The 17,820-nt window shown below is 44.3% G+C and overlaps 1 protein-coding gene across 1 annotated transcript in view; it reads right to left on the reverse strand.

Moving 5' to 3' along the window:
- The window catches only part of Apaf1 (apoptotic peptidase activating factor 1), an 86,950-nt gene extending 69,239 nt beyond the window's left edge, over positions 1 to 17,711 (reverse strand). Inside the window, exons 1-5 of the mRNA XM_032911402.1 lie at positions 17,100 to 17,711; positions 15,124 to 15,302; positions 14,608 to 14,797; positions 13,113 to 13,310; positions 3,047 to 3,230 (exon numbers count right to left, since the gene is read on the reverse strand). Of these exons, the coding sequence (XP_032767293.1) occupies positions 3,047 to 3,230; positions 13,113 to 13,310; positions 14,608 to 14,797; positions 15,124 to 15,261 (710 nt within the window). The 5' untranslated portion in view covers positions 15,262 to 15,302; positions 17,100 to 17,711. The remainder of the gene's footprint in view (positions 1 to 3,046; positions 3,231 to 13,112; positions 13,311 to 14,607; positions 14,798 to 15,123; positions 15,303 to 17,099) is intronic.
- Positions 17,712 to 17,820: the final 109 nt, after the last annotated feature.

The following is a 17,820-nucleotide window of genomic DNA, read 5'->3' on the forward strand; positions in this document are numbered from 1 at the left end:
TTTGTCATGGTCATCAGGCAGAAAGCAAACGGGTGTGGCACTGGGAGAGTAGCTGAGAGCTTTACACCCTGAGCCACGGGCAGCAGGCAGAGAACAATATGCTGGCCCTGGCCTGGGCTTTTGAAACCTCAGCGGTGGACCTTAAATCCAATGAGACAGTGGTCATCCCCAGGGCACCACTAGTGTCACTAGTGCACCCGTGTACCCTGCAGGCAGGTCACCCCTGCAGACCAAACGCTTTGTAGCTGGGTCGTTCTCCCCTGTGGTATGTTGATTTTCTTTCCAGTTGCTGCTCCGCCAGTGAGTGGTGTGCTTTTGCATGTTTCCATGAGACAGTTATCCCTTCCCATCTAGTGCAGGTCTGCCTTGAGAAGCTGTCTTGTAGGGCCAGTCTGGTCGTGCTAATAAAGTCAGTTCACTTGGAAAGAATCTGTCTTTCATTTCTGAAGAACGGTGTCTTTAGGAAAGTTCTTTTTCTTCTTTTTACTTTTAATACAGAGTCTCTCTACACAGCCTTGGCTGTCCTGGAACCCTAGACCAGGCTGTCCCACCTGCACTCCCAAATTCTGGGTTTAAAGGTATGCACCATGTCCGGCTTCTTGTTCCTTTTTGAAATCAGTTTAGCACATTTTTTACTTATCTACTTATTTATTTGTTATATTTGTGTTTACTCAAAATCATTATCTTAATTCATTTTCAGGAATTTGTCGATTTCATTTTCTCCTATGTCTGCTGCTAAAAAGACGTGGTGGCACGCGTTGGAGGCATCGTGTCACCAAGCGCTTTCATGGCTTTTGTGCACCTAAGTTGGTATTTGTGCCACAGTATGCACATAAAAGTCAGAGGACAACTTTCAGGAGCCAGTTCTCTCCTTCACCACGTGAGACCGAGGGGTCAAATTCAAGTTGTCAAACTGGGCACCAAGCTCCTTTAACCACTGGGCCAAACCTCATGACCGTTTTACCTTTGTCTTTGTCATTAAGACAGTCTTGCTATACAGTATAGGCTATCCTCGGACTCCCATCCCCCATCCTCTGCCTCCTGGGATTACAGGTGTGCGTCATAACAGCTGGATCTGCCGAGTTATTCCGAAAGACTGAGCTTGAAGCTAAGAAACCCTTCTTTCTGCCTGATACAGTCTGAGACTCTCAATTGTACCTTCTTAAAGATTTTTTAAAATGTATTTTTATTTCATGTGTGTTGGTGGTGCTTTGTCTGCATGTATGTCTGTGTGAGGGTGTTGGATCCTCTGGAGCCAGAGTTACGGACGGTTGTGAGCTGCCATGTGGGTGCTGGGAATTGAACCCGGTCATCTGGAAGTACAGCAAATAAGCCGTCTCTTGCAGCCCCCTCAGTTTTATTTTTAACCATTTTATTGACTTCAGTGGATTCAACACTATCTTCTCTTACATTTCTTATTCAGATCATGTACTTATTCTTAATTTCTTAATTTTACTCTGTATTCTCTCCTATCTCGCTGGGTTTCCTTAAAATGATTATCTTTAATTCATTTTCAGGAATTTGTCAATTTCGTTTTCTCCTGGGTCTGCTGCTAAAAGGCTGTTATATCCCTCAGGAGGCATCATGTTACCATGCTTTTTCATGGCCTTTCTATGCCCAAGTTGGTATTTGTGCCTCTGGCGGACCAGCTGCCTCTAGCAACTTTTACAATAGATGATGTCCTCCTGTGTCTTCCGGTGCTAGCCAGGTGGGCTACCTTGACACTGTTTCATGTGGATTAATAATGCAGTGTGTGTATACATTTCTTCAGCTATAATCAAACTCTGGACACATGTGCGCATTTCCATAACAAAGGTTATAGGGTATGGTGGGTTAAGTGAGACTCACATGTTTGAATACTTAGCCCCTAGTTAGTGGGACTCTCTGTGAAGGATGAGGTGTGACCTTGTGGAATAGGTGTGTCACTGGAGGCCATCTGTGAGGTAGCGAATTGTAAATCCCACTGTGCCTCTGTCTCCTGTTTTTGGTAAACTCTCAGCTGTGCCTACTGCTATGCCTTGACTCTGACGTCGTGGACCCTAACTTCCTGACACTGTAAGCACTACAGGAAACTCTTCTACAAATCACCTTGCTCATGGAGTTTTATCACTGACACAGAAAAGTAACTAGACCAAGGGTCTGCAGGATTATTGCTCCTACAAATACTAAGATACAGCAGAAGGGATGTGATCACTGGGATCTGCCAGACACAACCCTGGCCAGACAAACTACAAGACGTAGGTTCTGTAAGAGGCTCTGCCTCGTGGGAATAAGGCACAGAGCCCGAGAGGAAGACACCCAACAAGTGCCTTTGACCTCCTCATATGCACATGTGGGTACATATGTACACACACGCATATACCACAAACAGTTCTCAGGCCAGTGGGAGGACGCAGACCTGACTTCAGATCCCAGAAGGCATGGGAGAAAGAAAGAACTAACTCCTGAAAGTTGTCTTCTATCCTACACACAACTCTAAAAAGACACACACACACACACACACACACACACAAAAGACACACACACACAAAGACAGACACACAAAGACACACACACACACACACACACACACATAGCACACACACACAAATACAAATAATAATGGGTTTTAAAAAAAAAAAATTCTTTTTGCATGGGATATGGCCCAGTGGCAGAACATGTGCATAACATATATGAAGCCTGTGTTCAATCCCTAACCCCACAAAAAGGAGAAATCTTTCCTTCTTTCCTTTCTCAGTCTTTATCTGGTTGCTTAGATTTTTCTTTCCCTTTTTCTATATTTATCCAGAAGAAATAGGATATTCAAATCGGAAAGTTTGTATTTTCTAACAAAGACCACTCATCAACTACAAATTGTAATTCTTAAAACCGGTACAGTGGCCCATAAGAAACAATGCAACCAATAAGATGCAAAAACAGGCAATTTAGACCAGGGGGTAGCCACTCTTTTTTAAGAACCACAGGAAAGCAGTGGCTCTGGGGAAAGGGCACGCTGCTCTCAGGATGCCAGCCAAGTCCTGCTCACCCTCCATTTGATCATCCGTACCTTGGGTGTTTTCGCAGCATCAGAACACGGAGACGGTCTTTGGCCTCCTCAATGTTAAGCGGGAGCCTCTGAGAGAAACTCTCTTCTTGATCCAACCGCGTGCAAAGATTCTGCAGCTTCATTAGAAGCCCGGACTTGTCTTGTTTTCCGATGGAAACCCAGTGTACGCCCCCTGAAAAACAACCTGAGAAGGGAAAGACAGAAATGGGAGGCCTCTGAACCAGAGCCCCTCAGAACTGTTTTACTGTTAAATGCCAGACTTCCATGTCATATCTTTACCTTCTCTTGAGTCAAGCTATGGATTCTGATAGGCGTTCACTGCCGAGCTACAAACCTGAATCTAAAAAAAATCTAAAAAAAAACAAAAACGTAAAACTGAAACTGATGATTTTAAGTTAGGGCTGTATCTGAGGCTTTCAGGGAAGTGGTTTTTCTCTGCCAAGCAAATTCTCATAGTCTTTGTTCCCAGAGATCACTGCCAGGACCATTCCCACAGTCAGTGTCCTTGATGGACATGTGGGGCTGAGTTATTTGTTGGGAGGGATTTTTCCGTGTAAACCAGGATGATTAACAGGCTCCTGGTCCCCACTCCGGGCAGGATACTAGTAGGATTCCCTCTATCAGTACTGATAATCGAAAACATCTTCAAACCATGCGTAATACCCCTATAGAGAGTGTCCAGTTAAGATCAAGTGACACCAAGGCTGAAGAGAGCTGGCTCGGTGGTTAGGAGTGCTAGCTAGCTGTTCTTACAGAGGACCCAGGGATGCTTCCTGGCACCCACCTTCCTCAACTTCACTTCCAGGGGCTCTGACTCCCTCTTCTGGCATCTGAGGGGGAGACATGTGGTGCATACACGTACAATGTAGGCAAAACACACAAACATAAAATAAAAACAAACATTCTTTGAAGAGAACACAACACCCATGAGCATAATGGCTCTCTAAGGTTCTCTGAGGGCTCTCAAGTGTGGCTCCAGTGCTTACCAGGTCTGTACTTCCGGCACACATCTCTCAGTCCTCTCTGTTACACTGGAGTGACACTACTCTACCTACTGCAGAGCTGCCTAGAGAAATCCAAAATATAAAAGACGATAGACATGATGGCACAGGCCTTTAATCCCAGCACTCAGGGGGCAGAGGCAGGCAGATCTCTGTGAGCTCACGGTCAGCCTAGTCTACATAACGAAACGTATTTCAAAAACAGAATAAGCCAGGCATGGTGGTGTATGCCTTTAATCCAGCACTCAGGAGGCAAAACCAGGCAAATGTCTGTGAGTTTGATGCCAGCCTTATCTGCAAAGGAAGTTCCAGGACAGCCAGGGCTACACAGACCCTGTCTCCAAAAAGCTAGATAAATAAACAAATAAATAAATAACTGAATATCAGGCAGAATTATTGGTGTTACACTTCTGAAAGTTCCTTATAAATATCAAGCTTTAAACTAGTAAGCACTTACAAAAATGTCTGTGATTATTATTATTACTTTTAGAATTATTGCTAATTAAATAACATATCTTAACGTATGCATTTTATTTCTATATATCCAGAACAAAAAAAAAATCTTAAATCTTTATAGCGTATACTTAGGTAATTAAATTTTTTTTAAGATTTATTTATTTTATGTATGAGTGCACTGTAGCTGTCTTCAGACACACCAGAAGAGGGCATCAGATCCCATTACAGATGGCTGTGAGCCACCATGTGGTTGCTGGAGTGAAACCCAGGACCTCTGGAAGAGCAGTCAGTGCTCTAAACTGCTGAGCCATCGCTTCAGCCCCAGACTACATAAGCTTTTTTTAAAAAAATTAAAAGAGGCAGGAGAATTACAAGTTCAAGGCCAGTACAGACTACATCGCAAGATTCCGTCCCAAATTAACTAATTAATTAATTAATTAAATTTAAAAATTCAGCTGGAGTGGTGGCTCCCAGCTATTACATGATTCCAGGGCTTGGGAAACAGGACACGCAGAGAAAGATGGAGGAAAGTCATGAAGGCACGCCCGCGCTGCCACTGTGGAAAACAATATGGAGTTGTGTGCCACACAGTACAGCTGTGCCACATCTGGACGCACACCTAAGGAGTGTAAGTTACCACACAGAGACACTTGCACATCCACGCTTACTGTCGCATTAGTCACAGCAGTCAAGGGATGCAGCCAGCCCCGAGATCCACCAACACCCAACTGGCAAGTAAAATGCGGTGCGTATGCCAGTGGAGTCATTACATTATGACTACAGGGAAATCCATGAAACTGGAGATCAAGATCTAAAGCAAAATGAGCTCAACGGAGAAAGACAAATACCATGTTTCTCCCTCACTTACAAAAGGCAGATTTAAACGTATAGATGATGAGATGCCTCGGTGGGTGAAGATGCACACCACAAGTCTGATGACCTGAGCTCAATTCCCAGGCACCACAAGATAGAAAGAGAATAAGGGGGTTGGGGATTTAGCTCAGCGGGAGGGCGCTTGCCTAGCAAGCGCAAGGCCCTGGGTTCCGCCCCCAGCTCCGAAAAAAAAAAAAAAAAAAAAAGAAAGAGAATAAGGTTGTCCTCTGCCCTCCATATGCATGTGAGTGCTCCCTCACTCACTCTCCCCCTCCCTCTCCCTCACTCACTCTCCCCTCTCACTCTCCCTCACTCACTCTCCCCCTCCCTCTCCCTCACTCACTCTCCCCCTCCCTCTCCCTCACTCACTTTCCCCTCTCCCTCTCCCTCTCGCACAAGCACACACAGACAAGTTGAAGGAATTGAAAAAACTATTTCATGTGTGTGTGTGTGTGTGTGTGTGTGTGTGTGTGTGTGTGTGTGTGTGTGTTAGAAAGGAGGGGAGCTGGGTAGTGCTGCACACGCCTTTTAATCCCTGCACTTGGGAGGCAGAAGCAGGTGGATCTCCCAGTTCAAGACCGGCTTGGTCTACAGAGTTGCAGGTCAGCCAAGGCTACACAGAGAGATTCTGTCTCAAAAAGCCAAGAAGGGAAAGGAAAGGGAGGAGGAGGGCTGGGGAGGGGAAGCGGAGAGGACGGAAGGGAAGGAAGAGGGAGGGAAAAGAAAGAGGGAAAGAAAAGAAGAGAGAGAAAGAAAGAAAGAAAGGAAGGAAGGGAGGGAGGAAGGAAGGGAGGGAGGGAGGGAGGGAGGGAGGGAGGGAGGGAGGAAGGAAGGGAGGAAGGAAGGGAGGAAAGAGGGAGGGGCTGGAGAGAGGGCTCAGTGGTTAAGAGCACTGACTGCCCTTCCAGAGGTCCTGAGTTCAATTCCCAGCAACCACATGGTGGCTCACAACCATCTGTAATGGGATCCGATGCCCTCTTCTGGTGTTCTGAAGACAGCAGTAGTATACTTACCTACATAAAAAATAAATAAATCTTTTTTTTTTTTTTTTTCCGGAGCTGGGGACCAAACCCAGGGCCTTGCGCTTGTTAGGCAAGTGCTCTACCCCTGAGCTAAATCCCCAACCCCAAAAATAAATAAATCTTTAAAAAAAAAAAAAAAAAGAATTTAGGAGCTGGGCAAATGAAGACAGCTTTTATTTCTTTTGCTACCTCTCTGTTTGGTGACTGACCTCAGGCACTATGTATGCCAGCCCAGCACCTACCCACCGAGCTAGGCCAGTCAGCTTATGGGGTGTTTCTGAGACAGCATCTCACTCTGCAGACTACGTCAGTCTCGCCCTCCCAATTCTCTCACCTCAGACTCCTGAATACTTAGCTTATTTTTACTTCTTTTTGAATAAAATAATTCTACCTTTTATATTTGGTTGTGAGCCTAGCCTTTTACGGCTGAGCCATCTCTCCAGCCCTAATTCTACCTTTATAATACTTCAATTTGTAATACTAAAAAAGTGTGTTTCCCACTTTTTTAACTTTTTTTTAACTTTATTATTTTTTAACTTGTCCCAGAATTTTAAAAAACTAAAACTATGGGGTTGGGGATTTAGCTCAGTGGTAGAGCGCTTGCCTAGCAAGCGCAAGGCCCTGAGTTCGGTCCCCAGCTCCGAAAAAAAAAAAAAAAAATAAAAAAAAAAAAAAAAAAAAAAAAAAAAAAAACTAAAACTATCTAAATGAGCTAACAGGCAAACTCACCCACAGTTAAGTGTCATTTTCTTAGGTTAAAGCCTTCCTATCCTAAATTTAAGACTACACTGGGGCATTACAATGCTTATGCAAGAAGAACCAAAAGCCATAAATGCTCTCCTGATCCGCAAACCTACCACGAGAGCACAGCATTTAGTTAACCGGCGAGCTGTTACTTCTACATTTTAAGAAGAATCTAAACATCTTAACTATGGGCACAAGAGGGAGCAATTTAGCCTTGAATGAGGCCTGTACATATATTCACTCAAGAGAAATTTATTCAAAGAAAAATTGCCTTTATTCAGAGGGGAAAAAAAAAAAGAGATCTCATTCTATTTTGACATGAGGTTTCGTACTGGCAGTTAATAATCTAACGGCATCAAGGAAATGTTGGGAAAGACAGAAATAAGTAAGTAAGCACCTTATAGAAAAGGCTTTCAAGTTTTCAAAACAGGAGAGGCCTGGCAAACAGCTCAGTGAGTAAGGCCCAAACCTGACAACCTCAGCTCAAACCCTGAAGTCCATACAGCAGGACAGGCACCGTGGCGCACACACACATGAAAACACACAGACATACACACTACTGTAAATGGTTTAAAGACATGCTGACATTTTATATATAAATTATGTGTATGTGTGTGCGTATGAAACCAAGAGTTAAACTTTCAAAAGAAAACTAGTCTACTTAAAAACGAATCCCAGCATCTGGATCTCATAAAAGTATATGAATTAAGTTCAGATGTACCGAAGAGTTACCAGGGTACCTGGGATTTTCCCAAAGCAAAGTGGCTAGAGACAGGAGAGATGGCTCTGTTGGTAAAGTGCCTGCACGAACATCAAGCAAGAGGACCTAAATTTAATCCCTAACACCAATGCAAAAAGCCAGGTGTGCCAGGGTGGAATAGGGCATGCATGAAATCTGAGGAGAAAGGCACATCCCTGTGACTGGCTGGCCAGCTAGCCTAGCTCAGTCACGGAGCTCTAAAGTAAGTGAAATTCCCTGTCTTAAAATATGAGGCGGAGAACAGCTGGAGAGGATACCACATGTTGACCGCTGGCCTCCCCAAGTACATGTGTACACACATGCTCACACACACACATACACATATACACACATGCTCACACACACACATATACACACATGTTCACACACACACATTTATGCACACAGAAAGAGACATACTCACACACACACAGTAGTTAAATTATATATTTCCTAAGTTACTAATCTATAAGTTTTAATTCATGTTTAACCTCTAAAATTGAAAGTTCATCATCATATAGAGTAACTTAAATGAGGTATTCTTTAAATGCATACTTTTTTAAAGTTCAGCGTGAAATTGGAATGAAAACATAATTCTTTACAAAAAAGGAATCTTAAGCCTATTTTATCCTGAAATATCCTTAGTAATCGATTCCGTAGTAGTTTAGGGTTTTGTTTTGTTTTAGACAGGACCTCACTGCATAGCCTTGGCTATCCAAGAACTCACTATTAGATGAGGCTGGCCTTGAACTCAGAGATCTACCCACCACTGCCTCTCACGTGCTGGAATTAATGGTATGAGCCACCAGTACCTGGCAGCTGAAGAGGTTTAAAAAAAAAAAAAAGTTCCAAGGCTCTGGAGAGTTTCAAGGAGCTCTTAAGTCCCAAGAAGTCTCTCATAACAGAAAAGAAAAACTAAGAGCTGAGGGCTGGGCGCCCTATCAAAACTGCAATCAATATTGCCAAGAAAGGCTAAGAAGTTGTAAACTAAACCCTCGTGTGCACAAAGATGTGCCCCAGATTCTACCTTGCTAATCTCTCACAGGCTTATTACTTCATCCACTGAATGTGTCATTTAAACCGCCTTGGTCCCTGATTAAGACTTGCTTTTAAAATGACCACTGCAAGTCAGAAACGGTCTCTGAATTCCCTGCAAGTGTTAAACAAATAGGACTCGCTGAAAACTGAAGGAGCTGGTGAGACACGAGGACACTAACAGCCAAACCTGATGGCCTGAGTTTGGATCCCCAGAACCTACATGATGGAAAGAGAACCAAATCTCCCTAACCATCCTCCATCCTTCACACATGAGACACAGCACGTGCACTCACATGTGAGTACACACACATGCAACTATGCATACATAAAAATGAATAGTTAGAAACCATAAAAGAACAGAGTCAAACAGTGGGGTCGTTGTACATTTATTCATGACGAGTATCGGCAGATCCTGCCAGGCCAATCTGAACCTTCTTCTGCCCACTATGTCTTACACCTCTCCACCGACCTCACATCACCCTCCCTCCTTCCCAGCTCCTCCACCCACCTCTTCCTCTAGAAAGTAAGCATTCCTTCCTTCTATCTTTGTACCACTGGCTGCTCTCCCAGAGGCTCTGAGTTCAACTCCCAGCAACCACATGGTGGCTCACAACCATCTGTCATGGAATCTGAGGCCCTCTTCTAGTGCATATGAAAACAGAGCACTTATACATATGAAGTAAATAAATCTTTTTAAAAAGGTACAGCCATCACATACCCTATATTTTCTACCTTTCAGTCTCTCATATATGCGGTAATTTGATCGCATGTCTGTTCCCCCACTAGTGAATTCCTCAAATGTACAGCCTTCCTTTTTTGATCTCCCATGCCCAAAACTATCCATCACACGGTTGGCTCTCAAATATCGACTGCGTACACGAGTATCTGAAGAAAGCAGAGTCATGGGGTTGGGGATTTAGCTCAGTGGTAGAGCGCTTGCCTAGGAAGCGCAAGGCCCTGGGTTCGGTCCCCAACTCCCAAAAAAAAAACCAAAAAAAAAAAAAAGAAAAGAAAGAAAGCAGAGTCATTGTAGTGGTTTGAGTATGCTTGGCCCAGGGAGTAGCACTATTAAGAAGTGTGGCCCTGTTGGAATAGGTGTAGCCTTGTTAGAAGTATGTCACTTTGGGGCTGGGCTTTGAAACACTCCTCCTAGCTGCCTGGAAGCCAGTCTTTCATTTGCCTTCAATGTAGCGCTCTGAGAATCTCCAGTACCACGCCTGCCTGGACTCTGACATGTTTCCCACCATGACAATGGACTGAACCTCAGAACCTTTCAGCCAACCCCAATTTAATATTATCCTTTATAAGACTCGCCTTGGCATGGCACCTCTTCACAACAATAGAAACCCTAAGATAGTCAGTGACCACATTATTGATGGGAAAAAGGGGGCCCAGCAGGTAAAAGCACTTGCTACAAACATGAGGACCTGTTCAGACCCCCGGCACTCAGGTACATACCAAGTGGTGGAAATGGCTCATTTATGATCCCAGTCCTCAAGAGACAGAGACAGGATCCCCAGAGCAAATTGGCTAGTTATACACGCTTACCCAGTGAGCTCTGGATTCAAGTGAGCAACCCTGCCTCAGCATATAAAGTGAACAATGACCAACGAAAACCAATGTCAATCCCTAGCTTTCGTACACACATACACACATACTCACACAGGTATACACATGTGTATCCACACACATACAAACATACACATATGAACACACACACATATAAAGATATTCATGTGCTGGATAATTTAACATCAATTTGACACAAGCTAAAGTCATTTGAGAAGAGGAAATCTCAATTTAAAATATGTCTCCATAAGACATACATGTGTAGGACATTTTCTTAAGGATTGATGGAGGAGGGCCCAGCCTGTGTAACATAGGTCATGCCACCCCTAGGCTGTTGGTCCTGGGTTCTATAAGAAAGCAGGCTGAGCAAGCCATGAGGAGCAAGTCACTAAGTAGCATTTGTCCACAGCTTCTACAAGAGCCCCTGCCTCCAGGTCCTGACATTTGCATTCCTGTCCTGGCTTCCTTCAGTGCTGAACAGGAAGTGAAAGCCACATAAACCCTTCTGTTCCCTAGTTGCTTTTGGTCATGGTATTTCATCACAGCAACCCTAACCAGGGCAATGCATGAAAAGAAAAAAGAAGTATTTATAGAAACGGAAGGACTGAGATTGGAGAGTAAAAGTGCTTGCTGCCAAACCTGAGGACTTGTGCTTGATCCTGGGACACGATATGGGAACACATATTGTGGAAGGAGAGAACCAATTCCCACAGAGCGTCCCAGGCCTCCATGTGCACGCTGCGGCACACAAATCCTGTAGCACACTGCTTTGTTTGCCCACAAGCAAATAAGTAATACAATCTTTAACTTTTTAAAAAGTGAAATAAGTGGAATTAATTGTGTAAATTAATATCAGCTACCAAATACATGTAAAAACCATTCACCAGGAGAATCACGGATAGAAATGAGCTTCTAAGACGCTCTTTCCCTAAAGCATCATATGCCAGAATAAGAAGGTGTAAGCAGAGTCCTGCCTTTTTCAACCCTACAACCCTCCAAACTGTTACGGTGTTAGAGAACTAGCTTCTCTCCAGTGACACTGTACCGTCTGAGACCTCTGGACGCCAAACAGGCTGCACTGTGACAGATAAGACAGAAGGCAATTCCTAATTTCATACGCCCATGTTGGGCAGAACCATGGTCTCCTAAAGACGTCCACATCCCATCCACGTTTTGGTAAATATTTTACCGTACATGGTAAAGGGGACTTTATAGGTTCAATAATTAAGGATTTGGGGGTGATATTATCCTGGATTATAAAATAACCCCAACGCAATCACAGGGCCCTTATAAAGAGGGAAACAAGTCCAAGTCAGAAAACAAAATGTGGCCCAGTAAGGTAGTGAATGTCTCTAATTCCGCCATTCAGGGAGGAGAGGTACACAGATCTTTGTGAGTTCAAGACCAGCCTGAACTACAAAGCAAATTCTAGGACTGCTCTGGGGAGAGACCCTGCGTCAAAAACAAACAAAAAGTTGGGTAGTGGTGGCGCACGCCTTTAATCCCAGCACCTGGGATGCAGAAACAGGTGGATCTCTGAGTTCAAGACCAGCCTGGTGTACACAGTGAGCCCAGGACAGCCAGGCTACACAGGGAAACCTTGTCTCAGGAGCAGTGTGAGGAGTGGGAATGAGCTGTAAGGGTGTGTGTGACTTGGCGGTAGAGCGTCTGCTCACATGCGAGAGGCCCTGGGTTGGATTCCCCAGCACCTGTGACTCACTTTGAAAAACACACAGAAAAAAAAAAAAAAAACAGGACAGGAGTAAATCAACATCACAGAGAAAGGGGCAAAAAGAGATGCTCTGCACTGCTGGTTCTGAAGGAAGAACTATGAGTTAAGGAAATGCATGCTCCTTCTGGGAGATAGAAGACAGAAATTCTCCTCAAGAGCTTCCAAAGGGACTCTGTTCTAACACTTTGATTCCAACCTAGTTATTTAAAAAATAACAAAAAACAAAACCACACACGAGCCGGAGAGATGGCTCAGTGGTTAAGAGCACTGACTGCTCTTCCAGAGGTCCTGAGTTCAATTCCCAGCAACCACATGGTGGCTCACAACCATCTGTAATGAGATCTGATGCCCTTTTCTGGTGTGTCTGAAGACAGCTACAGTGTACTCATATATAATAAATGAATAAATCTTTAAAAAAAAAAAAAAACCACACACAAAAACAAAAACTGGGCTGGAGAGATGGCTCAGATGTTAAGAGCACTGGCTGCTCTTCCAGAGGTCCTGAGTTCAAATCCCAGCAACCACATGGTGGCTCACAACCATCTGTAATGGGATCTGGTGCCTTCTTATGGTGTGCAGGCACGCAGGCAGAACATTATATAAATAATAAATAAGTAAATCTTTTTTTTCTTTTCTTTTCGGTGCTGAGGACCAAACCCAGGGCTTTGCGCTTGCTAGGCAAGCGCTCTACCACTGAGCTAAATCCCCAACCCCGTAAATAAACCTTAAAACAGGGCAGAAACTGTATGCTGTTTTAAGTCACTACATTGGTAGTACTTCATTACCAGCAGCAACAGGAATGTCTAAAAGCAACAATAACTAAAAAAACTGCAGCGCTCGAATAAAAACAAGATCTTGAAAAGCGGAGTGCGGGCGACCGCGATCCACTTACCTTCTAGGAGGGCATGGTCGCGAACAGCTTCCGCAGCTAATACAGACTTGCCACAGCCCGCCATTCCATAGATGGTGACCCACCCTGGCTCCCCATTCAGTTTCCAGAGCTTCTGCTGAATCGCACTGACCAGCTTCTTCCTAGTGACAAAGATGACTGGCCTCTGTGGCACTCCACCTTCACACAGCACTGTCCTTACTGCAATCCAAGACAAGTGTGAATGAGCCAAGCTTTGAAGTGACCACTTTCCCAGTGATCCTCCCATGAAACCCAGGCAAGCAGGGCTTGAGGGCTTAGCCTCCAAGTTCAAAACACGATGACTAGAAAATGAACTCCACCCTTACGCCGTCTCAGAACGCAAAGGACAAAAACAAGCGCATATTCTTCAAGATCACCAAAACCTACAGAAGGCTCCGACTAGTCCTGCCTTCCACACACCACTGCTCCCTGACCCTCCAGCCTCTTCTGTCTTTGTTGAATACTGGGAAGGACCAAGGGTCTACAGCTCAGTGCCTGAGTTGACTTAACATGTGCAAGGTCATAGGGTTGATCCTAAGAACCACAAAAAGAAGCTAGGGAAGGGGGTAGTACAGTGGCTCAGCAGGTAAAGGCACTAAATGTAAATGTAAAGGCTGCTAAGTGTAAGGAACCGAGTTCTAATCCAGTTGCCCCCAGACCCACGTATGCGCCATAGCACACACTATAAATAAGTGTGTTTTTAAAAAACTTTGTAAGACTAGGACAGATGTAAAGGGGACAACGTTTATGAAACTCCTTTTAAAAACACAGACTTCGGGGCTGAAGAGATGGCTCAGTGGATAGCAGCACTAGCTGCTCTTCTAGAGAAGCTGTTTATAACTCCAGGACAGAAGAACCACAGCCGGAGAGATAGCTCAGGGGTTAGGAGCACTGACTGCTCTTCCAGAGGTCCTGAGTTCAAATCCCAGCAACCACATGGTGGCTCACGACCATCTGTAATGGGATCCGATGCCCTCTTCTGGTGTGTCTAAGGACAACAGTGTACTCACATAAAATAAATAAATGTTAAGAAAAAAGAATATATGGGTTGGGGATTTAGCTCAGTGGTAGAGCGCTTGCCTAGGAAGCGCAAGGCCCTGGGTTCGGTCCCCAGCTCCGAAAAAGAAAAAAAAAAAAAAAAAAAAAAAAAAAAGAATATAAATGTCTAAAACTTATTTTCCTGTCCTATAAACTCTATATAAACACACAAATAAAAATAATTAAGGTCCTATAAAAGCTCTTATTAGCTCTAAAATTAAGGACATACATGCTACTACCTCATCAGTAAGTAGTTCACTGGGCAAGAAAAAGATGGATTTGGAGACAAATAAATATTTAAATTTGAACTTAAAACTATCTAGGCACACACATGGTGTATAAACTGAAATACACTCTCCAGAAATTCAACTACAGCCAGAGCGGCAAGCACTGTTGTCATGAGCCTGACAACATGAGACAAGGTTTCAGGGATACGAACCAAATGAAGTGTTTCCACCGTCTGTGTCCTTGCCGCTGGAAGAAGACACAAGAGGAAGGCCGCTATGCAGAAGTCCAGCAAGGTCTTTATAGCCCTCGTGTAGTAGAGCGTTGTAGAATGAAATGTAGGCATAATTGTCTTTATTAAGTATCATTTTAATTAAAGCAGCTGCTCGTTGATACTGAGTGGCCTGAAAAAAAAAATTAAAAACTTAAGAATAGGTTTGCAGCACAGATTAGCAAAGACTGGTGTAAATTCAATTCCCAGCAACCGCATGGTGGCTCACAACCATCTGTAATGGGATCTGGTGCCCTCTTCTGTTGTGTCTGAAGACAGCTACAGTGTACTCACATACATTAAATAAATAATCTTTTTTTTTTTTTTCCGGAGCTGGGGACTGAACCCAGGGCCTTGCGCTTGCTAGGCAGGCGCTCTACCACTGAGCTAAATCCCCAACCCCATAATCTTTTTTTTTTTTAAAAAAGTCAAAGCATAGAATGCCTCAGGGGCTTTTACCTGACTTTTGACCTTTTCCTCCTCTACTACTGTTAAGACGCCATTACTGATCATGTGATCCATGATGTAGGATGTTTTGATGTCCTTTTCCAGAGCTTCTTTATGTTGAAGCAAACAATTTCGGGCCTTTGCATCCATTGTCCCTCAGCTTTTTTTCTCCCCTCGCCGTCGAGCATGAGCTAGAGGGAAAGCACCAAGATATTTGTCATAATGAGCAAGAGGATATGTAATCACATCGGTATTCAAGACATATAAGGAAAACAAGATTTTTTTTATTATTCTTTAATTAGGGCTTATATATAAAATGGAACATTACGTAGCCATTTATAATCAACGCAGAACATGGGTTGACATGGAAAGTTACTTCTGATACTGCTAATTTAGAAATTAAAAATAGAGCCTCAAATAACACAAAATGTGTTATGTCACACTAACGTATTAAGAAGATACTCAAGGGGTTGGGGATTTGGCTCAGTGGTAGCGCAGCAAGCGCAAGGCCCTGGGTTCGGTTCCCAGCCCCGAAAAAAAAAAAAAGGAAAAAAAAAAAAAAAAAAGAAGAAGATACTCAAGAGTCTGTTCATCCAAGTGTTTGGGAGACTGACAGCAAGATTCTGGCTTTCTTCCTTTGCAATTTTATAATGTTTTGTCATTTTTCTAATACATACTTCTTTTTACAGTAAATTTTTTTTACTGTAAAAATTCTTCCTTTTCTTAGGTTGAGGTCCTATAAAAATTACTGTAATACTTAAGTCCTAACGCCTTAAAACGTGTTTCCTTTATCCAACCTAAAAGCCAAATGGTATGGCTGATACTGGCTTCTCCAAGTGGAAGCCAGGTCCAGATCTTCATTAGTAAGCACCTCAGGAAATCCCCTCTGATGTCACTTCTTGGACCAAGATAACAAGCAAAGAATATTATGCTGTACAGAAAGGTACTCTTCATTTCCTAACAATAAAAATATTCCATGGGTATAAAGTTCAGTTTTGAATGCTTGCAAGTTGTAAAAGCACTGACAAAACTCCATCCAATGTAGTAAAGTGGGAACGTCTTAATTAATTGGCTTAATCATTCCTTCAATATGAGGTGTGTGTGTGTGTGTGTGTGTGTGTGTGTGTGTGTGTGTGCTGGGTCTTGAACCCGCTGCCTTACTAAACATGGTGGACAAACAATCTACCGTTAGAGCTGCATTATCTCAGCCCCCATACATACTGACCCCTCCCTGAGACTAGAGAACATTAAGTCATAGCCCTGAATTTACAACCTAGTAAAACAACAAAACAACAACAAAAGAGGTAATAAGAATGTGACTGTCCTAAATTCAAAAACTGAAATAAGCACGGAGTAATAAACAGAGCACGGAAGAAGGGCGAGTATCACTCAACTTCAAAAAAAAAAAAACAAAAAAAAAATTTTTTAAGTCATCAAATGTAGCACTTGCAAAGATAAAAAAAGTCATTCGTTTGTGTGCCCAGGACTGGAATGAAAAACTAAGTGAAGAAAAAGGAAAAATCAAAGGAAAAGAAATGATCAGAAACAAGACTAGCATCTTTAGTCTCCTAAAGGTTTCTCAACTGACAGTTAGGAAAGGATTTTTAGTTATGTCTAATAACTTAAAAAAAATACTAAGTTCCAATTTTCTCTAGCCTTACTGAACTCAAATATATAAATTTTAAACAACTCTTTGCAAACTTTCCACAAACTGGAATACTGTGGGCAAATTCCCACAGCCACACCTCTTTTTGTAGCCACATCAAAACAGAAAGTCAAACTGGTTCGAGATACAGACCACAAAATAAAGGCTAAGTTCTGCCCAGGAAGACAGTAATAGTGGTCTACTTCCTCCTTAGATACTTTCTCTTCCTGGTACAGGAGCAGGAGGACATCCCGCGTCCCCAGATCTTTCAGTCCCTGGGGAGCTACAAAAAAAAACTTGCAAAGAACCTGTCCGGAGGGGTTCGGGGAGGCGGTAAACTTACCCAAGCCTTTGCACCGGAGTTGTCCTGGGAAGAGCAGCCGGGGGAGGATCACAGATGAGATTCGATAGAAAACAGCTCGGGGAGGGTCACAGATGAGAATCTATTGCCAAAAAGCAGCCGGGGCTCCCGCCTGGCTTCCGGACACCCCGCGCCCCGGGCAGGTCCTGACACCTCAGGTGCCTCACCTGGGTATCAGCCGCTCGGGGCGCAGGGGGGATGCCCAGGATCTCCGAGCGGCGTCGAGGAGTGATCACCTCGATGGACTTGCCTCGGGCTGCACCAGGGGAGGGAGGGTACCCGGATCCAGGACACAAAAGCACGGCCACTCCAGCCGCCGCTTCACCCCTCCAGCCGGAGCTGCCCCGGGCGGGAAGCGGATGCGGCTCGGAAAGCTGCGGCGACTGTCTCAGCTCCTCGCCGGTGGCTGACTGCACACACCTCTAGCTGCCGACCCCCACACACCCCTCTCACACCCTTCCGCGAGCGGAGAAAGCCGTCTACCCAGCTCGCTTCCTCCGGGTCTCTGGCTCCCAGGACCGCGGAGCACTCAAACACCGCTGGGCCCGCCCCGTCCACACATCGCGCGCCCCCGCACGCAAATCCATCCACCTAGGGCCGCCGCCGCTGCCGCGGGCGCACGCACGCGCCCCGCCCGGCGCGTGTCCGCAAGCCCTGGTTGAGCGTCCTCGCATGCGCGGTGGGGAGGGGCTAAGCGGCGGGC

Source organism: Rattus rattus, chromosome 1, assembly GCF_011064425.1.
Source record: "Rattus rattus isolate New Zealand chromosome 1, Rrattus_CSIRO_v1, whole genome shotgun sequence".
Classification (NCBI taxonomy): Eukaryota; Metazoa; Chordata; class Mammalia; order Rodentia; family Muridae; genus Rattus; species Rattus rattus.